The 15,646-nt window shown below is 38.8% G+C and overlaps 1 protein-coding gene across 1 annotated transcript in view; it reads left to right on the forward strand.

Moving 5' to 3' along the window:
* The window catches only part of dcc (DCC netrin 1 receptor), a 375,235-nt gene that overhangs the window by 279,453 nt on the left and 80,136 nt on the right, over positions 1-15,646 (forward strand). The window contains exons 16-18 of the mRNA XM_086300044.1: positions 18-113; positions 7,646-7,884; positions 9,942-10,080. Of these exons, the coding sequence (XP_086156170.1) occupies positions 18-113; positions 7,646-7,884; positions 9,942-10,080 (474 nt within the window). The remainder of the gene's footprint in view (positions 1-17; positions 114-7,645; positions 7,885-9,941; positions 10,081-15,646) is intronic.

Below are 15,646 nucleotides of genomic sequence, written 5' to 3' on the forward strand. Positions count from 1 at the left end.
GTCTTTCTTCTCCTCAGAGCCAAGCTCGCACTATGTGATTTCCCTGAAGGCTTTCAATAATGCTGGGGAGGGAGTCCCTCTGTACGAGAGCGCCGTCACTCGATCCCTGACAGGTAGGATGACTCACCAGGCGCCGATAACAATCCTAGTAATCTGTGTTTACAGAGCACTAAGGCATCAGATTTGATTAAAATATAATAACATGCCAGTGCATAACATGAGGCTTATATTAGCAGTATTAGCTGTATCACTAGATGGAGCGTATGTGTCCAACAGTATTAGTAGCTTTTTGGGCATTTTAAGCCTTAGCATTAGTAGTTGTAGCTGAAATTATTAACTTCAGTGGAAGTAGCGGTAGCAGCCATTGTAGGAGCAAGTAGGATTAATAGCTTGAGAAATAATAACAGTATTACACTTACACTTTTACGTCATATTTTGCTTACTGTAATAGCCCACCTATCAAAGTGGACACACACCTAATCATGCAGAGGTTTAAGTCCAGTTACTGTTTGAACAGTTGAGTAAGATGAAGATTGTATCAGGTTGTAAACATGTTTGCTTTCGCTCTCTTTTGGAGCCAATTCGAGTGGCCACTAGAGAAACTGTGGAAGGTTTTGGCACTTCCACACTGGCCTCATTTTTCAGTGCTTGAGGCTGCAGCTTGATCAATATCCAAGTCAAACTCATGACTGGGAAAATCAAACTTTTTGAAAAGCTGATATATCTGGCTTTGTGCTTTTAAACACTGAAGGAGGGGCTAAAGCAAGCACACAGAGATGGCTTTAATCAAATTTTTTTGCTGTTTTGTTTGCAATTTCTCTTCCAGGCAGGTTTGAGCTGATGCTAGTGAAACCAGTGTAGTTATATTTTTGATTTAGAAGAGGCACTTTCTAATAATTAGGCTTCAATCTGGATGTGAAGTCCTGAAATATTAATGCCGAGGACTCTGCTAACATGTAACTCCACAGCCTTTGGTGTGTTTAACATGTACTGTAGTTATATTTGTTTATATATTGATTGATATAATGTTTGATGGCTTATACCCATGCCTTTATACCATGTGTGAGTGTGTGAAAGAGAGAGAGACTCATTAGCTGTCCCTGCAGACGATGAGCTGCAGAAGTGAGATAAATGAAACACATCCAACTCAGAGCCAAGTTTCATCTTATGAATTAAACAGCTGGCCCTTCTCTGCACGCCCAGCAGCCTGCAGCTGACATAAATCCTTTATAACTCTCATAAAACGGTTCTACCCTCATGATGTGATGATAGTCACAGGAAAAACCAGCAGTGGAGAAAACTTGGCTCACCAAAGTTTCTTAACCTTCAGTGCTGGATGTTTTTGTGGGGAAACTCACAACGAGGTTATTTTTAACTTGTTGTCTTTGATTTAGATTTCTTTAAGAGAGGAAGGGAGAGGCGGTGGATGGGAGATAAGGGTCAGATGTGGATCTCATACAGAGAAAAACAGAAGAAAGGGTCGCTGGATAGAGAGACATTTCATCAACTTTAATTAAACCCCATGGAAAGAGTATGGAGGCAGAAAAATAGATGACCAAGAAGGGCATAAAAGTCCAAAAGAAGAGACAAAGGATCAGGTGTGGTCATGTTTACAGTGAGCAATACTTTTTCTCTCTGTAGTTCTGCAGACGTACAATAAAAAGTTAATTTTTTTATAGCAATATAGATACACTTGCAATTCTGCAGAGATCTGTAAACACGCCTGGGGTTCTGTATTTGTAAACACATCGAGAGACCTTTTGAATTACACAAACATATTTGGTCTTGTGGAGAAACACATAAGGAGATGTATGGATATTTGATAAACACCTGCGGCTGTAGAGATATTGTTGAAAACATCTGGAGTTCTGTAGTAATGCATCTCCACATGTGGAGCTTTTTGGACATTTCTAAACACACCTGAGTGTCTGAGAGAGTGGAGGACATCTGTAGATCCATAGAGATTTGTAAGTACATCTGGAGGTTCTCTTGGCATATGTAAACACATCTGGACTCCTATAGAGATAGCCAACATATTCATAAATCAACATGTGTTGGTGTAAGTAGTACTACACACTTCAGCACTTCCAGAGGCTTTCTGTAGATTGTTAGACTTACTGGCATTCTGCACTGATCGTACCTGAAGATCTTTACATGTAGATAGGTACGATCAGGTTTTCTGTAGACACATTTGGAGTTCTCCATACATATATAGCTAAAATTTTCAACAAATGCAACAGGTCTCCAGTTGTCTGAAGGAATCTATGGTTATCTAGACAAGAATACATATCTGTATTCTAGAGATTATAGGACATCCTGAATTGGGATACTGTCTCAAGATATGTAGACATCTTGAGTTTCATAGAAATACAGACACATTGAAATGTTGCATTGATACATGTACTCCAGATGTTTCTGAGATTTGTCAACATGTTTACAGTCTTTCTGAGACATGTTGATCTTCATAAAGATTCAAAACCATGTGAGGTTATTTTACATGTTTGAGGAAATATCCAGAGTTTTGTTAGTAATGCATAGACACCGTGAGTTTTCTAGAGACACGTAGAAACATCTGGAGTTCTTTGGATCATACATATATGATTTTCAGCAGATTTGAAGACATGCCTGTGGTTCTTTAGAGATTTGTAGATATGCTAATGTCAACCAGAGAGTTCAAACACACAAAAAAAGAATTTTACAAATTTTATGAGTTCTCTGGATATAGGTAGAAACATCTGGAACCCTTGGTATCTGGGAGATTCCAGAGTTTTCTGGAGGAATGTAGCATTTTTTAGAGATGTGCAGAGACACATCTTGTAATCTAGAACTCCTAAGATGCATCTTGAGTTTTAAAGACCTGCAGATTTGTAGACAGAAATGGAATAATCTAGAAATTTGTAGACAAAAACTTAGATTTCCTGAGATTCGTAGCCCTATCTGAAGTTTTCTGGAATTTCACAGAAACATCCAGAGTAGAGATACATATACATATGCATATATTTTGCACTGATGCATACACAAAGCTGGAGCTCTTCAGCGATGCACAGATACAGGGGGAGTTCTTTACAGATAAACAGTCTAACATGGCGTTGCAATGTGACAGTCAGGAGTTGATAAGCCGAGACCCTGAGGGCTGAGATAGAAACTAAACCCATTACTGTTCTGCCAAGGTCGTCAACAGTGACACACAGACACACCTACACCCGCACACACACATTGTCTGTGTGTCCTGTCATGGCAGCAGCCTGCTGGAGAGGCTTCTTCTTCTTTTTCTTTCTCTCTCTTTTTTTTTACGAGAGCTTTAAAAAAATGGCTCGTTAACGGCGGGATCCTCGTTAATATACTGCCTCGTCCTCGCCGCCCGCACACTGCAGAACTGATCCCTAACCAACCGCCATGCTACCATTTAATCAACGACTGGAGGACCGCAGAGACAGGGAGACAGCGAGAGAGATGATGGGATGGATAAGAGGATAGTGGGAGAAAAAAGAATGGAGAGGAAGGAAGAAGTAAATACACGAGGGACAACGTAATGGGAAGAGAGAAGTGAAGAAGGAACAGAAAGTTAGAGCAGGAGAAGGGAAGGAGGAAAAGCAGTAAGGGAAGGTAAGAGGGATTAGAAAGGATGAAGAAATGTGAGAATACAGAAGAGGACTTTTGAGAGAAAGGAGGAGAAAAGAGAGAAGAGCGCAGTGGGGGTGGAGGAAGAGGCGTGTCCTTCATCCTCATCAGTATTCTGTCCTGACTGGAGCTTTATTGTGATGCTGGACGACCAGTTTAACCACGACACCGCCTGGTGCAGCTCGCCCCGCAGCTCCAAACACCTCCTCGATCAATTTTTCTCTCTCTCTCTCTCTCTCTCTCTCTCTCTCTCTCTCTCTCTCTCTCATGGCCTGCAGCTGCACATCAGATGTCAATGTTGATTTTCTCGTTTACACTGCAGATGCAACAGGATGAGCCCGCGTCAGCTCCCACAGCTGATGCTACCCTCATATGAACTCGCACAGAGAGTTTCAACCTGCGATACCATCCAGTGGTGTAAACCGTAATAATGCAGTAAAACTATTTGACTTGTCATCAAATTGAAATAATATTACTGGGGGTTTTGTTCTTTCTTTTTTTCATTCTGCAATATTTCCAACTCAGTTTCTTGGACTCTACCAGAGTAGCTCTGCATTAATTACAGTTCAAAATAATCTATCTTTGTCTTATAAAGACTTTGGTGCTGCACCTTAGTTCACCCTTTGTCTGAAATTAAGTCCTGTTCCTCTCTTTTCGTCTACTTGCCTCTGATTGGCTATCTCTTAGGAATGTAGGGCTTTTAGCAGCAGGTGGGTGGGGCTGCCTGAGATGACCATATTAGGGTGTCCTTATTCAATGACATGACAAAAACTGTCAAACCAAGTGTTTAGAACAGTTTGAAGTTTCTGTCTCACAGGAATTACTTCTAAATATTTTAAACTTGTTTAATTTTATCATCAAATATTTGTAACAAAATGTAAAACTTTAATATTATTTTTATAGCTATATCCATGTATATGAAAAAAAAATTTCCAACTGAACTTTTTTAATACTCTCAATGTCAACAGTATTCCCTTACTAAAAGAAGCTGGTCTTTATACTGGTGACATCCACATATCACAAATCTACTAATCCAGTCCCTAAAAGGTATTTGGAAACATAAGCCACACTTTAAAAGTTATTACTGTAAAAGCAAATTTAGTAAGCGTACCTTATATTTGGCTCCTTTTGGAGACCTTTCTATGTTGGCACAGCTCTATGTGGAAAGCTGGATGACTGGAGAGCAGTTATTGTTATTGACTAGGTCAGACATAGCACCAAAAGGAGGAGCAGAGGTGGAGGCAGGTGTGGCTTGCAGATGCATACCAATTGTGTACCAGAAATCCTCTACTTCCTGTCAGCTCTTTCTTTAAAAAACAACATTTTTATGGTAGCTATGTGGCATAAAAAATATCGATCTGTTGCACTGTTATATGAAAATGTAAGCTCGAGATTTGTTTGTTCTACAAAGAGATCTACTTTTATCTTACTGTAAGGCTTATTTCTTTCAGTAGCAGACACTTTGCTCTTTTTCTGTGTGTGTCTGTTATTTATTTCATGATTCATGCACAGCTACTATAATAGAGTCCAGAAATATACAAATATGTGTCTGGAAATGAGCATAATAAGTATTCTTCTATGTATCACATATATTTAATAATTTCATTAAATTAATAATTTGAAGCACTCTTGTTCTTGTTACATTAAATGTGGCTGCAAGAGAAGACTTTATGCATAAAACCAGACCACTGCTGGGTATATGGTTGTAAATACATGGATTCGGTAGAATCACTACTGATCAGTGTGTCAGTATAAGTAATGGAGGTAGTTTTGTGGTAGCCAGCTTAAATCTATAGCCCAGTTTGACCCCTCACGAAGTCCAGATAGTGTAGGTGGAATTTGAGGACTGTTAATGTGAAGCCCGAGGAGACAGTGCAGTGTGAGCAGATGTAAAGTTCAAAAGGGTTTGTTCGAGTTACACTTCTAAAATCTGTGTGTGTGGGTGTCAGACAGTAAGTGTGCTCGGTGAAAAGATGTTCGAATCATGAAAAAAAATACTGCAGAAGGACAGACAAAGATCAGCTTTCTCTCGTCTTATTTTCTAGAGGTAGAAGGTAGAGGTAGAGGAATAGAATGAGAAGAAGAAAAGCACTCTCAGCTGGAGCTGGCTGCCCTCTATTTTCACAGTAAAGTAAAGCAACATTTAAATAAGCAATAAAGTTGTTCTTATATTTTTTTTGGCATCTTTTAACTTTTCCATATTCCATATATCTGATCTCAGTCATCAGCATTTTGGCCAGTACTAAACTGCACAGAGATTTTCCCGCATTACAAATGCTCATTTTTAGCTGCCCTACAGGCTGTTTTGCTCATTAAATGAAAAAGACTAAAAATAAAATTTCAGTTCAAATTCGTGTCAACGGCTTCGCAGTGAATCAGTAAACAGCGCTCTTAACTCTACTGTGGGTGTGTTTGTGTGTATTTTAAACGATCTGCATCACTGTGTTTCTGCTTTCAGTAGGTTTGACGGTCTGTAGATCAGAGGTCACAGAGCTGAAACCAGCAGAGTTGCTTTTATTTTTATTCACTCTTTAGTTCATTGTGTTTACCTCAGCTCGTTCCAGCTCTCTGTTAGCATCTGTTAATGCCTTTTTTTCACATCCTGCTGCCTTCAGGTGCTCTTCCATTTTTCTGGTTCAGAAGTCACATTCACTGAGGTATTCAGCCTGCATCTCCAGCTCCACTACTGACTTTTCTTATCTTTAGTTACTGAAAGAGTATCTGTTCGGCGAGAGTGTAACCCCGTAAATGTCCTCCAAACGCCTCACATATAAGAAATTTGTTGTTGTGAAAGCGGACACACACATAATGCTACAGTTTCCTGAAGAGGACAACTAAGAGGATACAGTCAATGAAAATGTGCTTCTCTGAGTGTACCCTCAGTGAAGTACATCCACATGTATTTTGTATACTGGTACAGTATACAAGCGTCTTGAGTCTGGGGAACACAGCTAACTGATGGAAGTGCTAAAAATAATCCAATTGAAATGTAATCTTGCGGTAGTCCATTGCTTTGAAGCACCAGGAATTGAGTAGGAAATTGTGAGAAGTGTTCTTGTAGGTTTAGTTGTGGTGATGATGCCATGACTAGAATTCACTAGTGTTCCCCGAAACATATCACAAGTGGGTAGCTGGAAGTGCTATTAAATGTTTTTTTAGCAATTACATTAAAACCACTGACCATTATGTCTTCAAACTCAGCAATGTACTTAACTGGGTTCCTACCAAGTTTGATGTAGACGGGATTGTTGGTTGTACGCATAGGCAAAGGACAAACACACACACACACACACACACACACACACACACACACACAAATGATTCCTTGATTTTGGAGAGATTCCCAGTAATTTAATGACAAATAAGTGATTGACAAAATGGAGAAATTTGATCAAAATCAGGTACATTTTTTAAACACAGTGTGTTTAATTTATGTTCCTGAAAGATATCTTAAAGCATCTGAAGGTAGCGTAAGCTCTCTGGTTTTCTGGAACCACAGATCCACATCAATGAGTTTATATTTGTTTAAATATGCAGAAGGCTCAGGATGGCTGGATTTCATTCACACAGATACTTTTAATAAGGCCTGTTTTTCCTCACTTTCTTTAATTAAAAAAATAAGTGTCACTGGCCATTGGTTCTGTCCATTATAGTAACTGTGGTCACCAAATGGGTTTGTCCTGTAGGCCCCACCCCTTTGTGGGTCTGTGGATCCACTTGCTGTTTAGAATAACATCTTTAATCTGTCTTTGTCTCCTTAATCTTTGTCTTTTTTCTCTCCTTTTCTCCTCTTTTTCACTTCTTCATCCACCACTCTTCCTTTTCCTCTCCAACAAACATGGCTGCCTGCTGCATGTCTCTTCCAAACTTGCATGTCATCTTATCTATTTATTATTTATGTAATTATATATTTGTCTTCAACATGTTTCCCATATCTAAACGTCATTATTGCACTTCCATTGCTTTGTATGATTTCATTAAATGTTCCCAAACACCTTGGTTACCGCTAACCCCCCCCCCAAAGACCCCATTGACCCATCTGAGGATGACCTCTTCCACCTCTTTGATAAATACCCCACTCCCATGCCAGACACCAGCACTCCCATGATCCCCCCAGTGGGGGTCCAAGCTGTGGCTCTGTCCTCGGATTCAGTCCGTGTCTCCTGGGCCGACAACTCTATGACCAAGAACCAGAAGTCATCGGAAGTTCGTTACTACTCCGTCAAATGGAAGACAAGCTACTCCACCAGTGGAAAGTACAAGGTAAATCACAGACTCTCATGTCCATGCTCTGGGTGTTGACATTACATTTGAGGACTTTTACCCTCAGACTTTTATTTTGAAAGTGAAATAAAACCTTTGATTTTGATTGGAGCGAATAAGTGATTAATTAAAGTCTAAAACCTAAACTATAAAAAAAGCAAATGATCTAATTGTCAATATCTTTAGTATCACATAGTAATGTTGAATCAACAGTAGGACCAAGAAAATAATTTGTTTTGGATTTGTGTATATCTCAATTTCAGACTGATTATTATCTTGTCTCTGTGAAGTGCAAATAAATAGTGGCTTCCACTAAAAATCAAAATAAGCTTTTAGCAAGACATGTATTTTAAACTAATCCTGCAAAATAAACAAAACAGATTACATAAATTTTTTTAAAGCTTGGGTTTAACTTAGAACTTAAAAAAAATGTATATTACTTAGCTGTTATGATGAGGCTCAAAGCTATTTGTATGGGGCATACTTAGCTGCCTTCAGTATTTCCTTGGGGGTTTGACTTGGGCCTTTAGGACCTGACTTAGGAGCCAGCGGTCATGAGAGATAATTTTGAGGATTTGACAGAAAACTTTGTCATGAGACTTGATTGCATGGATCTGACTTTTGTATTCTTCACTTGGAACCTGTCGATCCTTATAGTTCAGATTGGACAAGACTTACTTGTCTTGGATTAGGGTTATTTCAACAATCTTAACATTGTGCTTAACTTACCATCTATTGGTCTAGATTTACTAGATTTACATTACCTCTTAAATAATGCCTTCCTAATTATTCAAAATTCTGGGACTTCTCTTTACTCTTGATTTGTCTTATAACTTAATTTGTTGGTCCAAACTTAGATTTTGACATGAGGTTTAACATGGAGTTCACAGTATCTTGACATTTTGCTTCCCTTAGCATCTACTCATTATGTAAAGCCTTACCTGACAAATGATGCTGTGTTAGATATTTGAAATGAAAGGATTTCAGTTTTAATAATGGGACTTTTCTTAACTTGGGTTTGGATTTGTTTGTCCCAGTTTAGGACGTGACTCTGGAGTTCATACAATTCAAGTCTTGCATGTAATTTACAAAAACAATGAAACAATTACGTCTTTAGCCACTTTCTCTCTTTTAGCTGTAGTCACAAATTGAAATGATGTTGTATACACATTTATTATTTACCCTAATTTCAAATATAGCGTATCAGTATTTCTCCAGGAAAGTCTCACAACTGCATCTCCACCTCCTGCTGCTGTTCATTTATCAGCTTACAGGAATTAAAGTTCATACCTTTCATCTCCATCTCATTCCTTCACTAACATTTTTACAAGTGCCCCATCTGTTGCTGCTGCTCAATACCACCAAGAATAATCATGCACACCCCTCTTGGAGAATGGAGTCGTCTTACAAACCAAAGTTTATTAATAATTTTTTACACTTTTGAAGCTTCTATTGACATAAAAAATCTCTCAGTTGGCAGAAAGAACTTAAAATTTTAGGCAGCACTGTTGCAGTGAAGTAGTAAAAACACAAGGGTTGTATCATTAATGGTGGTCTGAAAGCAAGATAAAACCTTAGAAAAAATAATCTGAACTGTGCTCCCATAATACTGTAAAAAGGAAATCTATACAAGGGCAGACTCCATTGTTCTTAATAAAGAGTAGACAAAGAGAAAGTGGCAACATCTTTGCTTCTTCTTCCCTGTCATCAGACATCAAAGTTTGGGAAGTAGACACTATCAAATTTTAATAAAAGTCTAAGGCTGTAAATAACTGTATTATATTTCTATGTTTAAACCTTTAAGCTCCTCAATAATAATGACCTCAGGGTTGGAATAGGACAAAAAATTGGCCCTGGCATTGTTGATCCAGGCGCCCCAGCACGATCACTCCCACAGCATAGGGTTTAGGGTTAGAAATGTGATTTTATTTTTTTTTTGTAATTTTATCCGTTGATTGTATTTGCTGTATATTTTATCTTTTAATAGCAGCTTTATTCTCGTATTGTTTAGTTTAACATAAAGCCATCTAAGCTTCCAAATAATGTCATGTGTCCAGTCTGCAGACACTACGGCCCTCAGCCACACGGTCACTGGCCTCAAACCAAACACCATGTACGAGTTCGCTGTTATGGTCACCAAAGGCCGCAAGTCCAGCACCTGGAGTATGACGGCGCATGCTACGACATATGAAGCAGGTAAGTCTCACAGCTTCTGCCCTTTGTTAGGATCTCATAAACATAGTAGGTCTGACTCTAACTTTAAGCCGAACCTGTTTCTGAACCTATTTCCCAAACACAAGACCTCCCAAACAGGCCCTTTAACCACATAGCAGTCAGGGAAGCGCTAACGATTCCCATCACAGACAACCAACAGGTGCCTCACATTCAACTGCAAGTGCACAAACTGTAGCTGTGCCAGATAGAGACAGAGCACAGTTTGGCCACAGTTTTACCACACCAAGAAATCTGCATTCTGTGAAGATCCTTTCTCACTTTCTGAAAGCTGCTTATTGGTCGGATGAGAGGGGAAAGTTGGTAGAGCTCACTTTGAACTGAACCTTACTGGAGATTGGAGAAAGGCAGTAAGTTTATACAGCAAATATTTTCTCATGCATGCAAATATGCAAATATTTTTAGCTTCCCTTTTTTCTATGCAATCATTAGCTACTACCTATGTAAACTTGGAACTTATTCGAAAGGCATTTTATTAGTCTTTCAGCCCTTATTTGCACAACTTGTTTCAAGCTACTGTAGAAGATTTATTTACATTGTGCTTTTCACATACATGGGGCACAAAGCACTTTAAGAAATCAAGAAACAGGGTGCAGAACTAGATTTAAATCAAAAATAATTTTGAAAATAATTTTCTGGGACTTTAAATTAAAGGTTGCTTTGTTTCTCTGAGCACTGTTGGATGTCCTTGATTTAAATCAACTTAATGCAAATGAAAAGCAGCCAACTGTATATCTTATTGCCTTAAATGAGTAGCTATGATGCCAGATTGCACTGCTGATTACACAAACAGTGAATGGGAACTGTGAAAACCCTGGTTTGAGGTGGATCATTTGTTTATTTGTTTTTTGTGAATGTATTGTGAATCTTTGACTGACATTTATTCATTCATTGTGCAGAAACTTTAGTTTCTACTGAAAGTAACATTTAGGGAAAAGGGCAGCTTCAGGAAGCATGGGTGCACCAAACAATGAGATGCATTACTCTATTTTCTTCCCCTCCCTGAACAGCAATTACTTTTAATAAGAAGTTTAACTATGGATAGAAATGATGTTTTGGTTCAGTGAACAGTCATCTAGAAACTCCACTCTCTCCCGCAACAACACAACAACTCAGCAATGCAGCAATGAAACCCAACCGCAGACAGAAATCAAAATGTCAAGGTATCCCTTTCAGGATGTTTACAATCATGTTTGCCGGATTTGTCACCCAATTAAGCGTGAACGGCATTATGGCCCCGGTTCCCTGGGGCCTGTTGGAATACATTGACATTCAGAGTGAGCAGACGGACTGAGCCCACTCAGTCCCTGCAGTGATCCACTGGCTCTGGAGGCACACACTGACCATATTTTCACAACAATACACATACTGACCACTTTTTAAAAAGCAAAACAAAGTAAATACTGCATTTACTGCAGCTCATAACGTGTCCGTCTTACTATGAAAAATAGGAAATGCAGATATGAGAAATATTTCTGTACATTAGAGTGTATCACATAATGGTATTGGTGTATTTAAAAGCTATAGACACTTGGACACCAGGGGATGAACCTTGATGAACCTGAAGATCTTGCTCCTTGTGTCATAATTGCATTACTGTTATTAGCACCATCTCATGTATGTGGTCCTCACATGGAGTTGCCTGAAATAAATGATATAAAAAGCATTGAGAGGATTTTGCTTTAAAAATGCATTTTTTTTCCACCTCTTTGAAACTAATGGGTCATTAACAAGCCATTCAAGGGTAGGGTTAGTTGACCTTCTCCTAGGCCATAAGCATAGTTTCATATTCATTCATTCATATTTCATCTCTTACATCCATTTCAGTATGCCATGCTAGTAAAAGTTCAATGTAATGGATGGATGTGAACATAACCAAAATGAGAAACTTTGAGGCTTCTCCACAGTGTCTTGTTCCTAGGATTGAACTCTTTTGGACAGTGACCTCTGATATGGTTGGATTTTATTTTATTTGATTCTATTATTGAATCTTCCTGAATTTTCTGTCTGCTGGGATCGCCACATCTGTCACAACTGCAGTCTTGTCAGCCCGTCAGCCTATCTGGTTGGTTAGCCAGCAGCTGCTTGTCTGTCTGGAACTCAAAGGCACTTGGTTGTGCCTCTCAGTGTGCATGACCCTAGCTTGCATCATGCTACTATATACTGGATCATCTCCCGAGCACTCCCGACAGTCTGCAACCTGTGTTCATAAAGAAATTACCATCTTTTTCCAAGCATTTATTCAGTGAATTGAACCCAGTTACCTTTCACATTTCAGTTAAATCTGAGATATCTGGCAAAGTTGTCTTTTCAGTGTGTTTTGTTTTCATTTTCAAAATGAACTTGATTTTTGTCAATAAAAAATGCATGTGGGTGATCGATTGCTTGGTGGAGCAATGAATAGGTGATTAAGCTTTCATACGGTGTATGCTACTTAGACTGCATTTGTTGGTTTGGACAGTGTTGCCTTAGAACAACAATAATCCTCTCTCTCTCTCTAATGAGCTATTATTTTTAGGAATCTGAAGCTTGTTTTTGATTAGTTGTGATGGAGGTCTCTGCAGAGTCAAAATGGCTTTGAGCTAATATTCCAGCAAGGGTTTATAATGTTCCTCGGCTCGCTGGGTTGCTGTACCACACAAGAATTTAGCCTTTTGACAAATCTTGATGTGTTGCAGCGCTTTCAGTGCTGCAGCCTCCCCTGGGAGCTGATAATCTAAAATACCACCCAAATCCTTCAAAATAAAAAACAAAACATAACAAAACAAAACACAAAGTATGTCTGCCCACAAGAATTACTCATAGTTTTGAACAAATAAATAAATAACCTCACTACCTAAAGCACTGCTATGGTTAATCTGCTGCTTTTTCCTTTAACATTTTAGGATTAAAGTCAACTTTATTATTATTACACATGTATAAACACAGGGTAACAAAATACAGAGTGTGTTTTTAGTGTTCTTCTTCAGCATTTTTGCACAAATTACTCATGCTGATTATATTATTTTAGAATAGAAGAGACTCTACATTCATGTTAAAAAGAAAATTCAACAAAGTACACCGTTGGCCCTAACCTATAAGAATTAAGAGGTTAAGGAGCAGTCAGGTTGTGGTAGTCAAATTATTCTGGCAGTTGATGGGATGGAGCATTTTGCCAGGTGTGGATGTCCCTAAAAAGTCAAGGTCACACCATGATGTCCTCAGAGAAGTTGCAAAAAATCTAGGAACTACATATCAGACTTTAAAGGACAGTACAGACCACAGTGCAGATTTTTGGCCATAACGTATATCGCTACATCTGGGAAAAACAATAGCAGCACAGCGGTGGTGGAGGGCTGATGTTTGGTTTCAAGTTCCTCTTCGACTTTCTTTCCACTTTTAGTTTTGGCCAGCTTCTTCCGACAGATGCCCTGTGGCTGGGAACTGTACCTAGTTTGAGTCTTTGGACAGTTCTTTTTAACCTAAGTTGTTCGCAAGGAAACACTGAGAAATAAAAACAGTAGATTAAACATTCATTTCTAAATGAGAGTGAGGAGTCACAACTGCATGCCATGAAAGCCAAAATGATGGTCTTTCTATTTGCAATCACAAAGCCATGATCCAAAATTCATATTATTTTCTATTATTTTCTATTGCGTATTTTGTAACTCGGTTTTAGCTTTAAAATTTTTACTTAATATGCTTGTAACCTAAAGAAAGCTTTCATGAGAATATTGGTTTTAAATCCTTAATATGTAATATAAAGAATAACCACACAAAAAGGCTGTATCTGTTACCTGCAAAGGCCTGTGAAGTATCCTCTTAATATTCTTATTCTTCAATGGTTTCATTTGTTTTTTGTTTTTAAAAAAAAGCATCACTCACCTCCAACTCAACAGCACTCATATCATATCAGTGACAACACTTGAGCAACCTGTGTAGCTGCTCAAGACCTTCAGGTCCCACTGACAATAATTGTCTGAGAGTAACTCTGTCATTTGGAAGTCCTTGGTGTCACATTTAAATCCTGTTGTGTTTCTAAGTTAAAATTGTTATTTTGGTGACATTTATTATGGTGATCATCTTCAATAGTCAACAATTCAGGATCATTGACTACAAATTGAAAATAGTTTTAATTATATCTGCTTTGAGTGCTGGAACCACTACTTTAACCAGCAGGTGTGTTCACAATGTATTTTCTCAAGGTTTTCCTCTATATTTATGATAAGTACAGGTTGTCACCATCACTAACAGGCTCAGCAGGAACTTGTAATTTCCTCCAGCTTGTCTTGTCAGATTTAACAAGCAGTTTCATTAGCCAGCTCTGGGGGGCAAGCTTTGAGTCCTTTCCTGGTGTGAAACTTAAAAACTCGTCTTTAATCACATCTGTAACTCAGGAAGCACCCGCAGCCATCACACACTACAGATCTAATAGGCTGCCACTTAGTTTCCATGGTGATGGTTGGAGGAGGACAACAAGCCAGAGTCTTTCTTGTGAGGCCGAGCGCTTGACATTTTCACAACAGAAGCAACACAAAAGGGCAGTTCAGGAAAGTGTTGAAAATTACCTTCTGTACAATTTCCTCAAGTTCAAACACAGCAGAAAGTCACAACAAAGCCAAAGAGCAGCTGAACTGAGCTCATTATAGATTATTGTCCACTCTGGAACTTCCCACACAGACAGACGTTGTGCAAATGTTTAGACTAAACAGTGAAAGGGAAAAGCCGTCTGTATGTGTCTGTCTGATCCAGCATGACTGTCTGATCCAACCATCCATTTAACAACCAAGTATACAAATACATAAAGTGCCAATCAAATGACCAAAGTAACAAGTTTACATTATTAAACAACAGCTAGGAAAGGGAAATTCTTTGAAGAATTCCAGCATAGGGCTGGGCCATATCATACTGTTCACGATAATACCGGTATAATGTTGGGCAACAATAAGAAAATGAAATGTTGTGATAGAATACGGGTAAAACGCACATGTGCAGTGCCTTTGTTTTCATACGGTGGAAAAAGCACGGCGGAGAATGAGAAGGGCGAAAGCGGATCATTGAATGAAACAGATGAACCAGAATTGGTTTGTAAAAATGCTCCAACTTCAGTGGTGTGGAACTGGTTTAGCTTTCATCCGTCAGATACACAACAAAGCACTATTTTTGGTAGAGCATGCTAGCGGGCCGTCGTTATTACCGTGTTGTTTGGAAAATACGGCACACTTAAAATCAATCCTTTGATTTTTCTGAAAATCGACAGGTCCCCTTATAATCCCGTGTGCCTTATGTATGAATTCTGGTTTTGTTTACTGACCTTGAAACGATTTTATGTACACGGCGCTCGAAAATCTGTCAAATGTTTCAGTACGACTTTGCTAAGCTACAAACCCGCACCGCTTGATGGATTGTCGGAGCATTACGGCTATCGTAGGCAGGAGCCTCGCGGAGGGATACGTACTGTGCTTCAACATAATATTACCGTATTGCGTGTGTATAACCTCTTTTTAAGTTTTGTGGATATTATACATGGTTATGCTGAGGATATGTCGGC

The sequence above is a fragment of the Aulonocara sp. 'chitande type north' Nkhata Bay genome, linkage group LG7 (assembly GCF_057382095.1).
Source record: "Aulonocara sp. 'chitande type north' Nkhata Bay isolate Kocher_YH1m ecotype deep benthic linkage group LG7, A_spYH_male_GT1.1, whole genome shotgun sequence".
Taxonomy (NCBI): Eukaryota; Metazoa; Chordata; class Actinopteri; order Cichliformes; family Cichlidae; genus Aulonocara; species Aulonocara sp. 'chitande type north' Nkhata Bay.